General features: G+C 36.9%; 1 protein-coding gene across 4 annotated transcripts in view; it reads left to right on the top strand.

The window, feature by feature from the left end:
- Wapl (WAPL cohesin release factor) overlaps positions 1–22,796 on the top strand; it is a 62,607-nt gene that overhangs the window by 1,401 nt on the left and 38,410 nt on the right. For all 4 annotated transcript variants that reach the window (XM_051206792.1, XM_051206793.1, XM_051206789.1 and 1 more), the window contains exons 2-3: positions 2,026–2,546; positions 19,481–20,524. In XM_051206792.1, the coding sequence (XP_051062749.1) occupies positions 2,048–2,546; positions 19,481–20,524 (1,543 nt within the window). In that variant the 5' untranslated portion in view covers positions 2,026–2,047. The remainder of the gene's footprint in view (positions 1–2,025; positions 2,547–19,480; positions 20,525–22,796) is intronic.

Raw genomic sequence — 22,796 nt, 5'->3', positions numbered from 1 at the left:
CCCCGTGCACTTCCCTCAAAAGTCGGCTGGGCTTTGGGTTGAGCCAAAGGCCCAAAGATCGACAACCACTTAGTTGTGAACCCTCCTTTCCTTTTTAGTTAGGACTGGTGGTGAAGTTTGAAGCCTGAACCAAGGCAGTGTGCCTGAAATGTATGTAAAATGTCATGTCAAATATATATGTCTACTTTTGAATTTGTACGTAGGCTGTGCTTAGAAAGTGCCATTGCAGTAGTCCTGACTTTTTTTTTTTTAAACGGACGTTATGGAAAACAATAAAAACAGCCATACAATGAACTCTCTTGTATTCATATCTACTGGATTCAGTAGATGATAACTCGACAACATTTGTTTCATCTGCAATTTTCCCATTAATATTTAAAGTCACTTATGTTATTTCATCAGTATTTAGTGATGTTATTGATACATCAGTTGTGCACTTATGAGACACAATCTCTTAAAAAAATAGAATTGTCTTATCACTTGACTCAATATCAAGTATTCATTTGAACTTTTTTACGGATAATTTTTCAGATGTTGGCATAAAGGAGATTAAGTCTAGATTTTTGGTTTGGCCTTTAGTCAGCATTTTTAGGTGATTGCCCTTTATGTGTGTCCAAAACATTCTGGCTTTGTTGGAATATATAGAAATGTAGGTCTGCAGATCACAACTTAAAAGACTTTATTTTCTTGTCTTTGGTAGCTGTCCAATTATTACACTTTGTTTTGTTTAATAGGCTTACTTAACAAGAAAGACAATAAAGCTTATCAGCGTTCAAAACTACAAAATGGAAACTCTGAGGAAAGCTAAATTTCCTCTTAGCACAGATATGAATGATGATTAAATTATTATTTTGTCCAATCAGAATTGGTTTCCTTTCAAATATTAGTTGGGGAATGAGTCCTCTACTGAATATTTGCTGAATTGGATAGTGATGCATTAAGTTTGTATGAAATGGATAAGGATTGATTGCTATAAAAGTACTGTAACTTGTAGTTTTTAAATATTTGAATATTTAACTTCCCTTGGAAATGTTTTTCCAGTATATTTTTAGGTGAATTAGGTAGATTGGGTTGTTTGTAAATTGAAGAGGAAAATAAAGGCTATGTATTTCTATTTTTATTTTTACTCATTTTGTTTATTTATTTTGGCTTTTTTGAGACAGGATCCCTCTGTGTAGCCCTGGCTAACTTGTAACTCACATTGTAGATCAGGCTAGTCTCAAATTTAGAGATTTGCCTGCCTCCCAAGAGCTGGGATTAAAGGGATGTGCCACCACGTGGCTTATTTCTATTTTTATAATAATAAATCACGTACCTTTGTAAAATGGAGTTCTTCGACTTCAGAAAAAAACATCACTTAATAAATGAGCATTGCTCAATTGAGATGAGGAAGATTAGAGGAATGATTTCTTGAATTTAGGGAGATGACCACTGCAGGAATGTTTTTTAAAGTCAATTCAAATTACTTTAGTTCAAAAATCACAATCTTTCAGGTTATGTAGAAGCTACAAGTTGTAGTATATGAGAAAATAACAGTTTTCCTGACACTTTGTATACTTTATATAAAGAACAGTAAAATTTCAAAGAACTAAATTTAGTCAACTGACATCGTTTAGATCATGGAAAATTTAATATAGTCTGGTTAAGATTTTGCATTTGGGTATTTACTCTTTTTTTTTCTGGTTAAATTGTAAATGAGAATAGTTCATTTGGAACTGAGAAATGTCTTAAGCTATATTTATTTGTGGGTACTGCATTGTAAGTTGGTTAGTAGTAAGTTTCATATGAGTATGCAGTTATTGTAAAACAAACCAAAACACCACCAAACCTGATGTTAGGAAGTATAGGATGGAGAACAAGGCTCTTCAACTCATTTATTTAAACTAGTCTAAAAGTGTGTATGCTGAATGTTGACAACTATATAAGAAGTCCTAGGGTTAAAAAAAAAAAAAGTCCTATTTTTATAGAATGCCCAAAACTTGTTACAAGATTGGTGATTATATTTTCTTAAATTTCTTTCCACAGGGAATATGAAACAGGTGTCAAAATGACATCCAGATTTGGAAAAACTTACAGTAGGAAAGGAGGAAATGGCAGTTCAAAATTTGATGAAGTTTTTTCCAACAAACGGACTACTCTTAGTACAAAATGGGGAGAGACCACGTTTATGGCTAAATTAGGGCAGAAGAGGCCTAATTTCAAACCAGATATCCAAGAAATTCCGAAGAAACCTAAAGTAGAAGAAGAAGATACTGGAGATCCTTTTGGTTTTGATAGTGATGATGAGTCTTTACCTGTTTCTTCAAAAAATTTAGCTCAGGGTAAGGGTTCATCTTACTCAGAATCTAGTGAAGCTGCTCAGCTGGAAGAAGTCACTTCTGTACTTGAAGCTAATAGCAAATTTAGTCATGTGGTGGGTGAAGACAGTTTTGCTTCTGATAGATGCTTACTTACGGAGGATACTTTGATTGGGAAAGAAAAGAACACAAATCGAATCTCAGAAGACAATACAAATAAAAGTAGTTGTGCAAAATTAATAACTTCAGGTAAGTTTTGATGTTCTTTATAATAAGCTATGAGAGCTTTTTGTAAAACCATTTATGTGATGTGAAATTTTCATTTATTATTTGTGTGTGTATGTATGTGTTTGGAAATTAGAGGACAACTTTGTATAGTTGTGTCTTTCTTTGCACATTTACATGGGATCCAGAGATCCCACCCCTGCTGGAACATCTCACTGGCACCTTAAAAGGTGTATGTGTGTCCATGTTAGTGTGTAACTTGTTTTTCCCCTCCATTTATGATTAGTAGGTGGCTGTTGATAAGTTTTTTTTTAATATATTTACTTTTATATGTATGGATGTTTTGCCTGAATGTATGTATGTACTGTGCATGCCTGGTGTCCTCAGAGGTTAGAAGAGGAGCAGTTGGTGCTGGGAATTGAATCCGAGTCTGGAAGAGCAGCCAGTGCTCTTAGCTACTGAACCATCTCTCCAGCCCCCTTATAAAGATTTTAAAACTTCAATCCAGTTGAATTTTTAATTCAGACAACTTCTTGTTACTTGGTATATTTTGGGAACAGTTTTCATAACTTGTATTTGTTAGGCAGTATTTTATATTACTGTAGATTGGTTGGCTACTGATAACGACAAGATGGGTAATTTACATTGAGTATTAACTAGAGTTTTCTCTAAAAATAGTTCAGAAAATACTGAGTAGAGATATGGAGTGTTATGTAAACTGAGATTAGCTTAAGGTATTTGGGCCAATGTTACATCAGTTGTATGTGAGATGTTGGAGACTCAGTGATATAGATGGAGTTAACAGAATGAGTAAGATCTGGAGAAAGTTTGGATATGGTTTGAATTGTGCAGGCATCCTGTCAACAATAGGTGAAGGATGGCTATTACAGTTAAAAATTGTCTTCAGGTCTCTACTGTTTTGACAAATTTTAGACATGGCCACATAGATCTCATATTTTGAAAGGAAATGAATAGAAAGCCTAGTACTGTGATCTACAAGGAATTTGTTGTAGACTTATGTAAGGCACATCAAGTGGTATAATGGAGGGTGGCTTGCATAGTTATGCTAGAAATGCTTACCAGTTTTTCCACATTTTCTCACCTTTGGTGAGCCAGATGTTGTCATTTCCTTGATCTCTGGGTTAATACTCATTTGGTTGTTGCTTTGTTCTTATTTCTCCTGAAGCATTGTTCTTAAGCTTAGATTTTCTTTTAAAAAAATTACAAAAGCAGCCTAAAACTGTTTCCAGGTCAGCCTCTAAATTTTTTCTAAGATAAGCTAGTTGCAAAATTGGAATGAGAGTTTTAAAAAAATTATTTTTTTTAAATTTAGTGTTTTATATAGTTTTGCCTGCATGTATGTATGCATATCACATGCATTTGTGTTGCTCACCAATGTCAGAAGGAGGGCATCTGATCCCCTCCATAGGCCTGGAGTTCAGAAGTTGGGAGCCACCATGTGGGTGCTAGAAATTGAAGCCAAGTCCTCTTCAAGAGCAGCCAGTGCTCTTAACCATTGAATGAGACTTGATTGTTCAGAGGTTGTTGAGCTTACTATTTGTTCAGCTTTGGCCTGGGCTCTGCCATACTGTTCACATTGAATTTCATAGTATTCTTACTGTCATTTCTAGGAGATTTCTGATAGTTGTTTTACATATGAGGCAGGTTGTGTGGAGAAGGAAGAGTAGAGATGGCAAGTTGTTAAAGATGTCATGGAGAACCAAGGATAGTGGCTTGGAACACCATTGGGACACCATTGGCAGGAAGAGGCCTTGGTGGCAGAGGGTTGAGAAAAAGATAAGTGTTTAGTAAGGGGGATAGAATCATTTATTTGTAGGAGGTAATTAATTGCTTATGTCCCTTTGATGATGTGTCTTTACATGTGTCCAAGTTGCTGTTGCAAGTTGCTAGAAAATAAAGAGTACAATTTTTTATGGATTGAGATAGTTTCCTGCTCTAATGTAGCTATGATGTAGTTCTGGTGCCAGTATTTGGATTGACCCTGAATTCACATTCCATTAAAGTGAATTTTGAGGAGAAAATACATACTAAAATACAGGTAAACAGGTATCCAAGAAAAAAAAAAACATTGTTTCTTTTGTTATAAAGGCATACTTAGTGGGAAGTGAATATAACATTGAATTTTCTCTTTTTCATTGACTTTTTAAAGCTGCATCCTCTTGACAATAACTATTGGGTAGGAAGCAAACTTTGAGGAAGTGTTTTTAGTTTTTGTAGTATTCTTAATCTATCCTACATGTGTAAATCAGTTTTTTTTTCAAACCACATAGCAGTCATATATTTATAAGTTGGTTTTGAGCTTTATATATTTTCTTTTCATTGTCTCTTTGTCTAAACTTTTAGGATTTCCTGGTTTTTGCATCTACTTGTCATTTGTCAGTGCCTTTTCACTCAGAAAACTAGTAAACATTTTGTCAATAACTTGTTCAAAGTGTGAAGATTTAAGCTCCATAGTATTTTCCACAGAGATTGCTGTTCAGTCACACTTAATTTCTGCTGTGGAATTATTTCACACCAATGAGAAAGAAAAGCTTATCCACACTTACAGTTTTAGTATTTTTTTCTAATAGAATATGTTAAGTACATCTTTTTGTAGAAAACTAAAAAACTATGTGATTAAGGTTTTTATGATATTCTTTGTCTTAAATGCTTTTTCATGAGTAGTACTTTTGAAAATAATGGTTAATTTGGAGAGGAAATTCAAGATGAAGTCATGATAAAACAGAATGGTTGGTCTAGTGAGATAGCTTAGTGGGTGAAGCCTAAAAACCTGAGTTTGATCTCTGGGAGCCACATAGAAGGAGAGGAGAGGAACCGAATCCTGCAAGATGTCTTCTGGCCTCTATACACCATGGCTTGTGTGCCCCCACACATGTGCACATTCTCATACACATAAATAAAAATGAGTAAATATGTATATAGGTTTTTTCGAGACAGGATGTTTCTGTAGTTTTAGAGGCTGTCCTGGAACTTGCTCTGTAGACCAGGCTGGCCTCGAAATCACAGAGATTGGCCTGCCTGTGCCTCCTCAGTGCTGGAATTAAAGGCTTGAAGCACTACTGTCTGGCTAATTAATAATTTTTAAAAACATAAATGGTTGCCATTGGGTAAACAGATACCCAATAGATAAGGAAAAGAGCAGAAAGAATTACAGACTGTGCCTAAGAACTCAGTTATCCTATCTTTAATTGAAAAGAAGACATCACAAAATTTCCAGTTACAGGTTAGTGAAAGAACTTTGGATATTCAATAGTTGGTATATGGCAAGGCATCTTTTCACCCCCGTGAACCTAGGGCAAAGCTAGGCAGCCATCTACCACTAAACACACCTTACATCAATGTATGGGAAATTGGGGGTCATTTTACCTACATACTATTCTTCCTGCCTTCCATTGTGTGTGTATTTTCAAATAAATTCAGTAGTTCTGTTTTCATTTACAAATTTTATAAACAAAACATTCTGGTTTTATTTGGCTTTTAAAACTAGTCAATTCTGAGACAGGTGTGACACTAAAATGACTTTGAGCAGGAGCTAAGAGTTCATCTTTTTATAGTAGTCTATTAATATTTTACTTGACCTTTGACTCAATATGTAGCATTAGCTGTCCTAGAACTCACTGTCTAGACCAAGGATGGCCCCTGCCTTCTGGATGTTGGACTTAAAGGCATGCACCTCCATGTCCAGTTTAAGATTTATCTTTAAGCTGGGCAGTGGTGGCACTTTCCTTTAATCTCAGGCAGGAGGATCTCAGATATTGAGGCCAGCCTGGTTTATCTACAGAGTGAGTTTTAGGACAGTCAGGGCTACGCAGTGAAACCTTTTCTCAAGAGAAAAAGATTTCTCTTTAATATGTGTGTATATGTGTGTTTGTTACGTGCATATGAGTGCAGGTGCCCGAGGCATTGGTTCCATTGGAGCTTGAGTTACAGAGTTATCTGACATGGATACTGGGAATTGAAGTCAGGTCCTCTGGGGGAGTAGTATTCACTCTTAACCAATGAGCCACCTCTCCAGACCCCTCTCCCTTTTTTTAATTAAAGAAACTTATTGTGTATATTTGTGTGCATATACATGCTTGGAATGTGAAGATCAGACAATATTTTGGTTGTTCTGTTTTCTTAACCATGGGTTCCAGCAAATGAAGTCACTGTCAGGCTTGTATAACAAGCATTTTTACCAGCTAACCCATCTCACCTCACCCGGTGGGGCTTTTGTTGAGACTTCATCTTGTGTATCCTAGGCTGGTTGTGAGCTCACTATGTGGACAAAGATGACCTTGAACATCGAATCCCCCAGCCTCCACTTCCTGAGTGCAAGGATTCTAGGCATTTGATATTATACCTGGTTTATTTGGTGTTGGAGATTGAATCCATGGCCTTTTACAGGCTGGGCAAGCTCTCTACCAATACCTGTCCAGTAGTCTTCAAAGTTTGAAATCCATGACTGTGCATTAAAAGAGGTGGCTCACGTCTTTAGACTGGAGGCAGTCAGGCAGATCTCTGATTTTGAGGCTAGCCTGGCCTACAGAGCCAGGACATCGAGGGCTATACAAAGAAACCCTGTTTCAAGACAAACAAAAACAACAAAAAAACTTCAAAACAAAGAAAAAAATGTTTTTTGTATGTGTAGGTGTTTGACCTGTATGTGTGCAACCTATGTTCCATGTGGCGCAGTATCTGTAGGTGCCAGAATAGGGTGTTGGATCCCCTGGGACTAGAGTTGGTCAGTTGGGTCCTGTGGACCCCATCTCTCTAATCTCAGGACTTTTTCCCATTCCTCCCTCCCCTTCCTCCTCCCTCCCTCCTGTGTGTGCATCACATGATATGGTGTACTTGTAGAAATCAGAAGACAACTCTGTGGAGTGGGTTCTCTCCTTCCACTTTAAATCTGTATGTATGTCTGTGTGAGAGTGTTGGATCTCCTAGAACTGGAATTATAGACAGTTGTAAATTGCCATGTAGATCCTGGGGATTTAACCCGGATCCTTTGGAAGAGAAGCTAGTGCTCTTAACCACTGAGCCATCTCTCCAGTCCCCTTTCCTGCCCCACCTCCAACTTTTAAAAATGGTTGCTTTTGCTTTTCATGTGGGGTTACTTCCATCTTCCCTCTTTGTTAGTCTGGACTCTTGAAAAAAAAAAAAAAAAGTATGCAGAGACTTAATTTCTGTTTGGCACATTTTCCATGCCAGCCAGCTGGGATAGTCTACATATTCTGCCAAATATTGAGATAACTATAGCATAGGCTCTTAATTTGCATGGCTGGTTTCATAGCCAATAAATTTTTCCCATTTGTTTAAAGCTGTATTGAGTGTGTGAGCTTGTTAAGGGGTATTATTAGGACATTATGAGCTTTGATTTTAGAACCAAAGGTGATTTTCAGAAAGGGAAATGCGTAGTTCTACTCTTGTCAGTTTAAAGTGGGCTACAAACCGGGTGGGGAGGGTGAGGGGTGGTGGTGGAGAGGTGGCTCATTGGTTAAGAATGCCTATGGCTCTTGGAGAAGACCTGAGTAGTTCCCATCACCCACCAGTGACTACAGTTCTAGGGAGTCTAAAATTGACCACTAAGACCACTTGCTCTTGTGCATATATGGACACACAGGCATCTACACACATGAACATATTTAAAAATAAAATAGCTCTTTAAAAAAGTAGGCTAGAAACTTAATCTGAGATGATATTGTTGTATATTTATTGGATAAAGAATAAATTATGAGGATTGTTAGACAATTCTAACTTAATCAGTATTGGGAAGTTATTTGCCTTTATATAGTGAATGTGTTTTTTTTTTTTTATTTTATTTTTTTATCTCAAGTTCCAAGAAAAGTAGATAAGAAATTATTTTTTTTTCAGTTCCAGTTTTGAGCTAAGCCTTTTACATATCAGCTATAACCTTTTAAAACTGACTGAATTCCCATTATATAAAGGATAAAGCACCATTCAGAAGTTAGATAACAGCTGGGTGATGGCACACACCTTTAACCCCAGCACTCTGGAGGCAAAGGTAGGTATATCTCTTGAGTTTGAGGCCAGCCTGGTCTACAGAACAAGTTCTTGGATAACTTGAGTTAAGTGGAATAGCGGTTAAACGTTCAAAGTTTTCTTTTCATATGATATTGTTGTATTCTGGAAGGAATGAACTTAATAATGATTAATATGGTCTTAGAATTACAACAGCTGTCACAAGATTAGTTTTATTTTGATGTTGAAGCAAGTTGCAAATTCCCTTTTGTTTCTGTTTAAATAATTTTCTGACAAAAATATGGCAAGAGTATTTAATATTATTGAGTAAAGTGGACCTTAGTGTAGGTAGTAAATATCTATATTTTTTTGTGTTGTGTACAAAAACTCAATGTACAAAAACTCAACAATATATAAATTTTGAGACACAGATTTTTAAAATTTATTTTTATTTTATACACATTGGCATTTTGCCATGGGTCTTGGGTCCCCTGGAACTGGAGTTATAGATAGTTGTGAGCTACCATAGGGGTACTGGGGATTGAACCTGGGATCCTGTAGAAGAGCAGCCAGTGCTCTTAATCCCTCTGAGTGAGCCATCTCTCCAGACCCAAGATATATTTTTATAGTACTTCACAGAACATTTTTCCCCACATACATTCTCTACCCTTAGAACTTAGTTAGAGTCATTTTAAAGGCATAAGTCACCATACCTGGTTATATTGGGTTTTGAGAGGTAGATACAGGATTGAATAAGTAACCTTTAGAGATAGTAAATGTGTGATTAAGTATGTAAATATTTGGATATGCAGAATTACATGAAGTCATTAAGTATTTGAATTGAACTGTGAAGAAATTCCTATACCTAAAGGGTGGAGAGAAAAAGGAAGAAACTAAAAAAGAAAGAAAGCTAATATGAAACAGCCAGAGCTACTGAAGGGAATGTAGCAAATAATGTGCTGCAGAAGGTTGCATGAAAGACTCAGTTGATTGAATTGGATTGCTGATAAAAAAGTTAACTAAATGAGGGTTTCACAGAGTGGTTGTAGTGGCCTGAGGATTGAGAAAATTCACATGTTTTCAAGAGAAGAACTAGGACAGCTGGAAACAGATGCCATGCTCAAATTAGGTAATGTGAAGAGGGGTTATTTTAAAACTATAGGAGGGATGTATGAAAATCGTAGGGGTGGGGCCCCAACCTTGGTTCTTGACAGTGAAGCTATCCTCACCTTGACCCAAATGGATTAGGAGTTACCTGAGCCACGTAGAAGAGGCCTACTTTAAGAGGAACTGTATCCTTCTGTTTAGGGTATGTACACATGAAGAAGCTCAGCTTTAATGTAATTCCGTTGTCTTCCTGGGGGCAGCAGCTCCTTAGGGATGGAATCCCATGTAAACTTAAGGATAAGGGCTGTTTTGATGATGGGGGGAATGATAGAGAGTTGATTTAACTTTTGCTGTCTTGTGTAGTGGGCCTAAGTAGTAGCAGTGATGCTGGTGCTGGTGTTTCTTTTGCTTCTCATTGTTACACAAGCTCTTGCTGATCAGCCTAAGTGCTGTGATATTAGATATGCCACAGTGCTCTCTTGACATTGAAAAAGTTGCTTTCCTTCACTGAATTAGATTCCAGGGATACTTTTTGGGTGCTAGAACCCAAGACTTTGAGTGTGTGAACATGCATTCTATCATTGAGCAGTAACCCAATTTGCCTTTCCCCTAACCAGTTTATATACTGTATGTGACCCTAAAAACTCAAACATACTTGCTGAGTGTAGTAGCATGATTATAATCCCAGTATTTAGGACAGCAAGGCAGGGTAATCTCTTATTTGAAAGTAGTCCAGGTTACATAGTTCCAGCCTTGGTTACACTGAGCTTTTGTTTCAAAACAGCAAATACATGGAATGTGAGATATGAAATATTGGGGTATATGTGCATGTACTATGCCTCTAGTACATTTAAGGGGCAACTTTTTTTTTTAAGATTTATTTATCATATACACAGTATTCTGTCTGCATGTATGCCCTCAGGCCAGAAGAGCGCACCAGATCTCATTATAGATGGTTGTGAGCCACCATGTGGTTGCTGGGAATTGAACTCAGGACCTCTGGAAGAGCAGCCAGTGCTCTTAACCTCTGAGCCATCTCTCCAGCCCTAAGGGGTAACTTTTTTAAAGATTTATATTGATCGGTGTTTGTAGGAATCATCTTGTTCTTTTAGTAGCCTCACACCTCCCCATTATGTATGTGTACTTAAGCTGCCTTTTCAGCTTCTGGTTTTTTGTTGTAAGTAAATGTTAAGTTGAACATCTTTCTGTGTAAGACTTTGAGCACCACCTTACCTGTTAGTATAGTTGTGGGAACTGTTTTTAAAAGTTTTGAAAGGGCACATGCATTGTAAAGATTTATTATTGTTTTAAACTATGTGTAGGTATGTGTGCCTATATTTGGGTATGTGCATGCTAGTGCAGGTGCTGAGGACGCAAAAAGCATTGATCCCCTAGAGCTGAAGTTACAGGTGCTTGTGAGCCACCTGAGTGCTCTTAATACTGCACCATTTCTCTAGCCCTGGGTATATATACACTAAATGTAAATTGATGCCAGATTCCCTCCTAATAGTATATACCCTCCCTCTCCCAAACTGGTGTCATCCTCCTACTGTGTCAAACTTTGTACCTAGGTGAAAGGAGTGAAATAGCTGCTTATTTTTTATGTTGAGATTGAAATCTGTAGTATCTTTTGTACATTTTTACTTGCACTTGGTTTATAATGGTATTGGTAGAATCTTGCTTAGTCCCTTACTTGGCCAGCTACCACAGTTCTCCCTAGAGTGACAGTTAATTGTAGCTTTTTAGGTATATACACTGCACTTAAATTCTGAAGTATGTATTTAACTAGTGTCATCTTGTAATGAGCTCATGGTTGACAGTTTTAAGGGAGCTTTTGGATGAATAGTGTTTGTTCACTAGGTAGATGAAACCGGACTTAGAGGTTTGAAACTTAAAGAGGTACCACTACCCAAAACCTCTTAAGGAGGGTGAGGGAGGCCAAAGGTTGATTACTTGTAGCAAAAGAGTCATCATTAAAATCTTCCAGATAACTGACCACTCCCTCGAAGGTGTTGTATATTTTCCCCCTCATGCCTTGTTCATCTTTTTATCTGATTCTGTTTAATCTATTTACTTAACTTATTTTATGGTTTAAGGGACAGGGTCTCATGTAGCCAAGAATGCTTTGGAGTTCAATATGTAGCCAGGGATGACCATAAACTCCCAATCTTCCTGCCTTTACCTTTTCAACTGTTTGAGTGCCACTGTGCCCAGCAACTATTTTCTTCTGATGTATGATTTGTTTAGAGACAGGGTCTCCTGTAGCTTAAGCTAACATTAAGTTTTATGTAGTTAATTTGAAGAAATCTTCTGCCTCCACCTTTCAAGTGCTGGGATTCCATACAGGTGGGTCGTTCCTTGCCAGACTTCTTTTCCTTTGGTGTTTGGCAGTGCTCGAATTTGAACCAAGGATTCAATAAGCAAAGCTCTATTATTGAGCTGTGTTCCCAGCCCAGATAAAGTCTTGATAAATGTAAATTTGTTTTTCTTACAGGTAGTGCTTTTTGTATTTTTAAGAAATCCTCCTCAGGTGTGTAGAGTGGCATATGTCTGTAATTCCCAGTGCTGGGGAAGCTGAGGTGAGAGGAGCAGAGTTGGAAGCCATTCTAGAGCCCTTAATGAACTCTAGGCCAGTTGTGGTTGTGAAAGCAAGATCTCATCTCAATGGCAATAACAAAAAGCAACAAAAATGAAATTCTTCACTGTTTGAAGCATACAGATTGCTATACTTTAATAGTTGTACACTTTGCATCTTCATCTCCTTTGAATGTTCTTTTTTGCTTGTCTGTTTTGACTTTATTTTTTGAGATAAGGTCTGATTTTGTTGTTCAGCCAGTCCTCCTACCTAAGTATTTAGAGAGCTGGACATGTCCCTCCATGCCCTACACAAGCTCTTTTCAAATGCAGAAAATTAGCCTTTTTCTCTATAACGGACTTTTCACCTTTCATTAATTCTTTATACTTTATACAATAACATTGTCATACTTAATCTCTATTTTATGTAGATGACTATGGATAGTGAATTTTAAATCTGAGCAAAGTCATGTCCATTCTGGAATGAAATGTTTTTTAAAATTCTGCTTTATATTACGTATCTCTTCTGTATTTAGTTCTTTAAAAGAAAACCCACTTATTTATGTGTGTAGATACATGTGCCATAACAGTTGTGTATAAAGTCAGAACAACTTAGTGGGAGTTGATTTTCTTTTGCTGCCACATGGTTTTTGGGGGCCAAACTCAGGTTGTCAGGCTTGGCAACACATGATTTTACCTGCTGGGTCATTTTGCAGGCCCCGTATACAGAGTATATTCTTGATTTTCCCCTCCCCCTACAACACACCCTTGTGTTTTAGTACGCATTATGGGATTAATTACCTGGGGGAAAAATTGAAGTCCCAGTTTGTATATACATTGGTGTGTGTGTGTGTGTAGTTTATTCCCTTATTCTTTTTTCACCTTTTTTTGGGGGGGGAGGGGTTAGTTTGATGCAAGGCTTCTCTGTGTATCCCTGGCTGTCCTGGAACTCACAGATTCTCCAGACTGCTGGGATCAAAGGCATGCTAATTTTTTTTTTTTTAAAGTTTTTGGCAACTTCCTAGAATCACCTCCTACCTCCTGTATATGTACATGTTTTAAATTATAATTTTATAAAATTTACATAACCATGAAACCCCTCTGCTAATTTTTAAATTTTATTGAGGAATTTTACTTTACTTAAACATTAAATCACTTACATTTACAATCTGTTCTTTTATAGAGCTACAGGTTAATGAATACTGATACTCTTATTTTTACGCTATTTTTTTTCCAAGACACAGTTTCTCTGGCTATCCTGGAATTTGCTTTAGACCAGGTTGGCCTCGAACTCACAGATATCTGTCTGTTCTGTCTGCCTTATGAGTGCTGGGATAAAGTTGTAGGCTACTACAGCCAGTTTCTTACTTCAATTTTTAAGAATTTCATCTCCCCCCCCCCAACATTAAGAATTCTTCAAGAAAATGTTATCATTTAGTCTTTCTTGAGGATGTGAGTTGATGCAGTCTATGTAACATGCTGGCTTTGAATTCACAATCCTGGTATTAGTAGGCTTGTGCCCTCACACGTGATGTCATTTAACTGACCTTTTGAAAAGGCAAAAGGATTTAAAAGTTGTGTGTGTACTTGTGTATCTGTGTATACTTGTTCATACGTGGAGGTCAAAGGATAACTTGTGGCAAGTTCTCTTTCTACCATGTAGGTCCAAGGGATCAAACTTAAGTCTTCAGGCTTGGCAACAAGTTCTCTTAACCACTGAGCTATCTTGCTGGCCTGTGTCTTCTATTTAAGGCTGCTTGCTGCTTTATTTGTGGGACAGGTCTGGGAATTGAACCCAGGTTCTTATGAATACTAAGCATTACTTTATCATTCTAGTGGCAATCTGAGATGCTGAAAAATGAAAAGACATTAAATACAATATCTGATGTAGATGATTGGGGCCTATGTGGGTTTTTTGTTGTTGCTGTTATGGTGCTATTTGTTTCCTTGCATTTGATTTTGACTAATTTTACTATGCTAGGTTTTGGGAACTTATTTTAAATAACTTCCCATAGATTAAAAAAGAGTTATGTTAAAGGGAGAAACTACTTGAAAAAAGATGTCAGAAATGGACTCTCTACACTAAATTAACTGCCCCTAAAACTAATGACTTTAGCAAAAATTATCTCAGCTAAAAATTCTGCTTTCTTTAGGTTTTTCTGTTTTTTACGTAATTATAAAAGGGCACAAGCCCTAAAATGTTATATTTTACTGAATACTAATTTTCCTCTAAACTTGCTGGCCAGTGGAACTTTTTATGCAATATGATTGGTTAAATGAAAGGCTTGGAGTTGAAAAAGTAAAAGATAATCTGGGCTGGGGAACTGTAATTCTCTTACTTTTGGGCAAGACCTTCAGGAGCTAAAGGCCAATCTGAGCTACATGGAATCTTATCTCAAAATATAAAATAAGGGTATTGATAATGCTCAGAGCAAACAATGATGTCAAAATGGTTCCAGTCACTGGTTATACATTACTCCAGAGCTGCCATATACTGGAAGAATTCTACACACACAGTCTTCATTCTTCAGCTTCCAAGAATAGCAGATCCTAGATTGTGGTTTTGTATTCCTTGCATGAAACTCTGCTATATAGGATAGAGAGAGAATTGATGAACTTACAGTTTAATATTCTGCTAAGAATTTTATTAAAAGGTAAAAGAGGGATGTAGTTCACTGATAGAACATCTGCTCAGTATTCACAAGGCCCTAGGTTTACTCCTTGGGATCATACTTGTATATGAAAGGTAATTACCGAGGACATAGTTTTTAATAGCTGTAGTAATTTGTGATGTATACATTATCCTTAAGATATGACTGCCTCCAGAGGTCCTGAGTTCAATTCCCATTAACCATGTGGTAACTCACAACCATCTATAATGAGTCTGGTGTCCTTTTCTGGCATGCAGGTGTATATGCAAACAGAACACTATATGTAATAAAAATAAATAAGCTTAAAAAAAAATACTGTCTTGCTGTAAAGGCGGCACATGGCCTTTAATCCCACCACTTAGGAGGTAGAGGCAGACAGATCTCTGAGTTTGAGGCCAGTCTGATCTATAGAGAAGAGTAGAGCGGAGTTCTAGGACAGCCAGGAATAGAAAAACACTGTTTTGAGAAACAAAAAAAAAACAAAAACAAAAAAAAAAAAAAAAAAAAATCTTTTATCCATTTATCTTCACTTTGAGGCAGGTTTAATTCATTTTCTTAGGAGAAATTGTCCTTAAGGTGATTTGCTTAAAGGCATTTATTCAATAAGTGACTGTTGCTGTGTTTGTTATATATTTAAATTATTTATAAAAACAGTAGTACCTAGCCTTTCTGTGAAAATTCATCTTTATTTCTTTCTTTTTATCTTACCAGTTCAAACTGGCCTAAAATTTTCTGTCTTCCAGCTTCAGTGTCTGGGGTGCTGTGTTTATAAGTGGGCACATCTTTCTTGTTTCAGTTTTCATGCTATGTTGAAACATCATGACCTTGAGCAACTTGGGAAGGAAAGGATTTGTTTCAATTATACTTTCAATCTCAGTTCATCAGGAAGTTAGGGCAAGAACCTGGAGATAGAGGCCATAGAGAAATGCTGCTTATTAGCTAATAAGCTCCTTAGGCTTGCTCAGCCTGCTTTCTTATAGAACCCAGGACTATCAGGCTGGACTCTCCCATATCAGTCACCAATTAAGAAATGTTCGGTCTTACAGCCCAATCTTAGGGAATTATTTTCTCAATTAAGGTTCCTTCCTTTCAGATGACTTTAGCTTGTATCAAGTTGACATAAAAGTAGTCAACCAGAGAGAAAACCCAGGTTGGAGATCTCCATTGGGTTCCTCCCCTTGGAGTTCAGGGAACCCTATGGAAGAAGGTGGAGGAGGTATTGGGGAGCCAGAGAGGTTGAGGATACTGGGAGGGCACAACACATGGATTCAACTAATTAGGACTCATGGGGGCTCACAGAGTGAAGCTGGAATTGTGGAGCTTGCATGTGTTTGTGTTAGTCCCTTTGCCTTTATGTTACAGCTGTTGGCTTAGTGTTTTGGGGGTACCCCTGACATTGGGATTTGGGTGTCTCTGATTCTCTTGCCTGCTTTTGGGATCCCTTCTTTAGGGTTTGTGCTTGGTCTTATTGTATCTTATTGTGCTATGTTCAGTTGATGTCCCTGGGAGGCCTTCTTTTTTCTGGGGGGGTGGCTGGGAGGAATAGGGGAAGGGAGCTACTGTGGAGATGTATTATATGAGAGAATTAAAAAAAAAAAACCAAACAAAACAGCAACTAGCCAGCATCTCTTCCCCCCCCCCCCCATTTGGTACTTGGTAGTCTACAAATGAGTTTATCTGTTAGGAAGCTGGTTTTGACATGGGAGGCCAGTTGCAATCTGCAGGTTTGGATACGATGGTTGGTAACCTTTCAAAAACAAGTTAAGATTTTGTTGTTGAGAAGTTAAATGATGGGACACATTTTATGTGCTAAAATACTGCTGTGGAGAACTTGGCAGGTTTTTTTTTTTTTTTTAAATGTAGAACTCTGGTTAAATTAGCTTTTGCCTACTATATAATGTTTTAGAAGTTAAAATCATGTACTAGAATAATACTTCACTGTTGCTTTTGCTATAGTATGTGGATTGTTTGCTGCTAACTGGTACTAAATACTAGTTCCTTTTTGAATACTGAAACTATTTCCTTACAGAACTCCTTATCACTCTTCCTTCTTACAAATTTACAAGGATAGGCTAGCAGTAGTTACTTTTTAAATCAACATAAAAGGCACACAACACAGTCTTGAGTATAGGAAAAATGAAGGCAATAAACTTAAAATAGTAATCTTTTAAAAACTAATAAAACACACCAGGGCAATGGTGGAGAACACCATTAATCCCAGCACTTGGGAAGCAGAGACCTATGTATCTCTGAGTTCAAGGTCCAAAGCTATAGAGAAACCCTGCCTCAGAAAACAAAACAAACAAACAAACAAACAAACCCTTTATTTTTTTTATATTTTCTTATCTGTCTTTAAGTCAAAGGACGCTTACACCTAAAGCAGAAAGTCTTCATTTTTAAGATAATAAGATAGTAGAAGCCAGGTAGTGCATGCTAGATCACTAGTTTGAGGCCATCTTGGGATTCAAAGGGGAGAGCCTTTTTCAAAAACAAAAACAAACTGAGTGTGGTAGTACATGTCTTTAATCCTAGCAGAGGCAGGTGGATCTGTGTGATTTTTGAGGCCAGTCTGATCTGACCTACATAGTAGCAAGTTCTAGGCCAGCCAGTGCTACGTGGTAAGAGCCTGTCTCAAAATCAAAACCAAAACATAATACAGCACCCTTAAACACCCCCACAAAGTGTTTGTGGTTGAATACTATACAGTTATAAAAATGAGATGAGGGCTGGAGAGATGGTTCACTGAATCATGGCACGTGTGTACCCACACATACACAAATCAATTAAAAGAGGTATTTTAACTTAGTTACATCTTAGAGATTTACTAACAGAAACATCCTATTACTACTAATTATTTGGATATTCTGAAGTAAATAAGCCAAGTGGTTCTCTGCTGAACACAGGAGGAAGTTGAAGCTCTCAGGATACTCTAGAAGATAGGACTCTTGTAGGAGATCTAAAGAACCAGCTTGACCTTGGTGTTATTCCTAGACTCAGTTACCAGTGCTCTTTTTATTTATAGAAACAGGTTTACTTTTAGACTTGATTTCATTTACAACTACCCTCCCAAAGTCTTAGGTATCAACTTTTGGTTTTTAACTTGTTTTTTAGAATTACTGGTGGTATTTCTGGCACTTAAGAAAACTAATTCATTGCCCCTAGTGAGGAAAGTATGTAAAAATAAAACAGGTACCTTTTTTTATATATTAGATGTCTCCTAAAGGTAAACAAATGCAAATCTTAGCTAAGTGATTGATTGTTGGCCTCATGGATGTTAGGCAGGTACTCTATCACTGAGTCAAATCAGTACACTTCCTCTTTTTACTTACAGTGTCGTAAGTTTCCCAGGTGTGACATGAACTTGGAATTCTTGCTGGGATTACAGGCCTGTGACAGTTAAATTATGTTTAATCTCATTATGTGGATCAAAATTATATAGTGACTTCATCCATATAAAGCATTCCTTTTGACTTTTTGAAAGTGTGTTTATTAAGATTTGTAAATAAGCGGGTGCATGCCTGTAATCCCAGCACTTGTTTGGGAGGCAGAGGCAGGTAGATTTCTGTGAGTTTGAGGACAGCCTGGCTTATGTCCTGAGTTCCAGGACAGCCATAGTTACCACACATTAAGACCCTGTTGAAGCAAAACAAAACAAAACAAAAGATTGTAAATAGCTTTTCTTAAATGTAGATTTATTTTTCCTGAGGCAATTTTATTGTTTGGCATAAAGTAATATTTGCTAGCATTTACCCATGAATAAGTGCTCAGGGAAGCATGATAATTAGTTTGGGTAATATTGCCATCTCTTAACTGGAAGGTGAAATTATTTGCTTCTGATGATTAAAAATTTAAGGCAACAAAAATTAATTCCCCATACATAAAATAGTCATATTAAGGGCTGGAGAGATGGTTCAGTGGTTAAGAGCACTGGCTACTCTTCCAGAAGTCCTGAGTTCAATTCCCAGCAAGCATATGGTGACTGAACCATCTATAGTGGGATCTGATACCCTCTTCTGGCATGTAGGCATACATGCTGATAAAGCACTCATACACAAAATAAGTAAATCTTTAAAAAAAAATCATGTTAAGCTTGCAATGCTGGTTGATATGAATAGTTAATATAACCACATAGATACCAGAGCCATTGTTAAAAATTACATGATGTTGTGTGGCTTTTTAGGATTAGAAGAAATATAGAAATGTAGAGATGCTTCCTGCAATCAGGTTTCTAAGCAAAACTAATATACCATATATTCAGTCCTGTTGCGGGTAAGTACAAATGTCTCTGAAAGGCTTTCATTCATTGTTACTGAGTTTAGTTCTACTAAATATTTTTTAAGTTAAACATAGTTACTTGAAAGCTTAAATGTCATCCTCACTTGGTTCAGTTTCTTAATGCCTAATTTCTTCTGAGTTCAGCACAGCAGTTTTAAGAGCCTTGGATGTTCAGGGACAGGTTACTGGAAGACATGCAGCTGTACATACTGAGTAGGAGAGCAAGTATCAAATGTGTAAACTTTTTTTTTTATAAATTTGAAATTATTGCAGCTATTCACAAGATTATTCAGAGAGCCCTGTTATTTGTTAATTTGCATACTGATGACATTTCATGTTTTTGACCTGACATGTTTTTTATTTTTATAGATAAAGTGGAGAATTTCAGTGAAGAACATGAAAAAAATAGTCACCATTTTCACAAAAATGCTGAAGATAGTACTAAGAAACCCAACACAGAAACCACAGTAGCTTCTGAATATAAAGCTGATGAAATTAAGGAAACAAATGATACTTGGAACTCCCAGTCTGGGAAGAGATCAGAGTCTCCATCTGAAAGTTGTCCAGTCAAAGGACCTGTAAGAACTGGTTTATATGAGTGGGATAATGATTTTGAAGATATCAGATCAGAAGACTGTATTCTGAGTTTGGATAGTGATTCTCTTTTGGAGATGAAGGATGAGGATTTAAAAAACCGATTGGAAAATCTAAATGAAGCCATTGAAGAAGATATTATACAAAGTGTTCTTAGGCCAAGCAACTGTAGGACGTACTGTAGGGCCAATAAAGCGAAATCCTCACAGGGAGCATTAAATTTCGATAAGCTAATGGATGGCACCAGTCAGGCCTTAGCCAAAGCAAACAGTGACTCAAGTAAAGATGGCCTGAATCAGGCAAAGAAAGGTGGTGCAACTTGTGGGACCAGTTTTAGAGGAACAGTTGGACGGACTAGAGATTACACTGTTTTACATCCATCCTGCTTGTCAGTTTGTAATGTGACCATCCAGGATACAATGGAACGGAGTATGGATGAGTTCACGGCATCCACTCCTGCAGATTTAGGAGAGGCTGGCCGGCTCAGGAAAAAGGCAGATATTGCAACCTCCAAGACCACTACTAGATTTCGACCTAGTAATACTAAATCCAAAAAGGATGTTAAACTTGAATTTTTTGGTTTTGAAGATCATGATGAGACAGGAGGTGATGAAGGGGGTTCTGGAAGTTCTAATTACAAAATTAAATATTTTGGCTTTGACGATCTCAGTGAAAGTGAAGATGATGATGATGATGACTGTCAAGTGGAAAGAAAGACAAACAAAAAGAGAACTAAAACAGCTCCATCACCTTCCCTGCAGCCTCCCCCTGAAAGCAGCAATAATTCCCAGGATAGTCAGCCTAGTACTAATAATGCAGGTAAGAATTACAAGAAGTATATATAAAATATAATATACTTAATATATGACTTGTTTTTCAGGTTTTGATTAATCAAAGGCGAGACTCTTTCCTAGATACTTTGTTTTATATATATGAGATTTATTTTTAGTAATATGTAGGTATGTGTGCCTGTATGTGAGTATGTGTGTGTGAATGCAGGTACCCTCTGAGGCCAGAGACAGTAGGTCCCCTAGAGCTGGAATTATAGTTGTAAGCTATCTGACCTGGGTGCTGAAAACAGCTCAGATCCTTTGGGAGAGCAGCAAACCACTGAGACATCTCTTAGTTTGTTATAATATTAGTAGAAGCATCTATTTAGAACCCATCTATTGCCTTATACAAAGGTGTAGTATTTTACATGTAAATTTTTTAGGTCTTAAATTATGAAAGACTTACATGCTTTAACTCTGTGACTAGCATTTAAGGTATTTGGTTTCAGATTGGATTCCAAACCCAGGCCTCACACATAATAAGCAAGTTTTCCTACTGAAATACAACCTTAGGCCAGCACCTATGAATTTATGTGAGAATTTTAAACTATTGAGTCTTTGGGACAGAGATACCAAACATCCTATTTTAGCTTTGAAAATCCAAATGCAATGGAGACATAAGGATTTTGGACATTTAGAACTGTACTGATAACAGATGGTTTTAATGAGGGAAATACTAAAATTAATTAAACATTTTGAAAGTAGCACAAATTTAAAAAAAAATTGTTTTTTGAATATTCTCAAACCCTTTTAAATTGTGGTTTCGTAAGATCAAAAAGTATGCTGGGTAGGTGGATCTCTGAGTTTGAGGCCAGCCTGGTCTACATAGTAAGTTTCAGGACAACCAGGACTACACAGAAAAATCCTGTTTGGGAAAAACAAAACAAAACAAAAGACTGAAAAATACTAGGTAAGTATTTTCTTTTAATAATGAAAAATTGTTCTTAAGATTGTAGGCTCAATGATAAGATTGTGTTAGGAGTTAGATACAAATAAAATAGGTAGCTCAGCTATAATTAAGCCTTACCTTGACAAGGGCGATGTGTAGAAGATTCACTGTTATATGAGGAAGAATTTGTGAAAGCTACTGGAATAAAGGGTCTTTTCAACCAGATACAGCTTTTCTATATTGGTTTAATTGTCTAAAAAGTTTTTGTCCTGCTATAGTTGTAAACATTTGTAATTGTGGTGAATTAGAATTTTCATAGTATTTGTGAATTTAGATTCTCAAATAGAGTATATCATACTTGACACTACCTACTGCTTAGCTTTTTTGGACCTAAAAATAGTTTGCATGATTAGAATGAACTATTTTTGGTTTTGGGGTTGATTTGTACAGAAACATGTTCTGTGACTGAGTTACACTCTTAGCCCTGATGAGATTCATCCTTGGTTTTAAACTGGAATTAAAGCAGGAACTTAGAGAGCCTCTTCATGCCCCTAAAAGAGTATAGTTAACATTTATCCAGTGTTGTCATCTGTCTCTTCTGTAAGATTGCAGTTTGCAGCAGCCTCTGTAGATAGACACTTGAGATCTGGCCATAATGCTGTGCAGTACCTGCACCCTTGTCCTGTTGCAGTTTATTTGACTTTTAGGCTCATTTGTATAGTAAGTTGTTCTTCTCATCTGTGATTTAAAATGTGTTTTTACATATTGTTGTAATAGAGTTTTAATGCTGAAATATGAAAAATAGACTCACTTTGAGAAACGAAGTGGGCATTGAACATTTGAAAGCTAGAGACCCTTTGGATGAGAAACACCAAGTTGCAATTGAGTCTTGATAATGTGTGAACTAGTGATTATTTTTAAAAGTCGAGGTAAGAAAATGTCTTTCCTTCTATGTTAGAAGAAAATGTTTATAACCATTTAGGAAGTAATGTAATCCCTTAGTAATTTTATGTCATTGAATTGCATTGGACTGCCAAAGAACTTTGTTGTTTTCTTCCTGACTCAGCCTCCCAAGTCCTGAGATTATAGGCCCATGCTATCATACTCTAGAGATTTTGCATTTTTTAGTTCTTTATGGGGCTGGAGAGATGGCTCAACAGTTAAGTGTGCTTGTTCTTGTAGAGGGCTTGGTTTCAATTCCCAGCACCCGTGTTGTGGTTTACAACCATTCCTATTCATAATTTTAGTTCCAGGGGATCTGATGCCTTTTTATTTCTGTAGGCTCCGAGGCAGGGATGTGGCTCACATAAACATATGCAGGCAAAATACTCATATGCATAATATTAATCTAAAATTTTTAAAATAGTGATTA

This window comes from Phodopus roborovskii, unplaced genomic scaffold (genome assembly GCF_943737965.1).
Source record: "Phodopus roborovskii unplaced genomic scaffold, PHOROB, whole genome shotgun sequence".
Classification (NCBI taxonomy): domain Eukaryota; kingdom Metazoa; phylum Chordata; class Mammalia; order Rodentia; family Cricetidae; genus Phodopus; species Phodopus roborovskii.
Note: the sequence above shows the minus strand (reverse complement) of the source record. Positions and strands in the feature narration are given on the sequence as shown.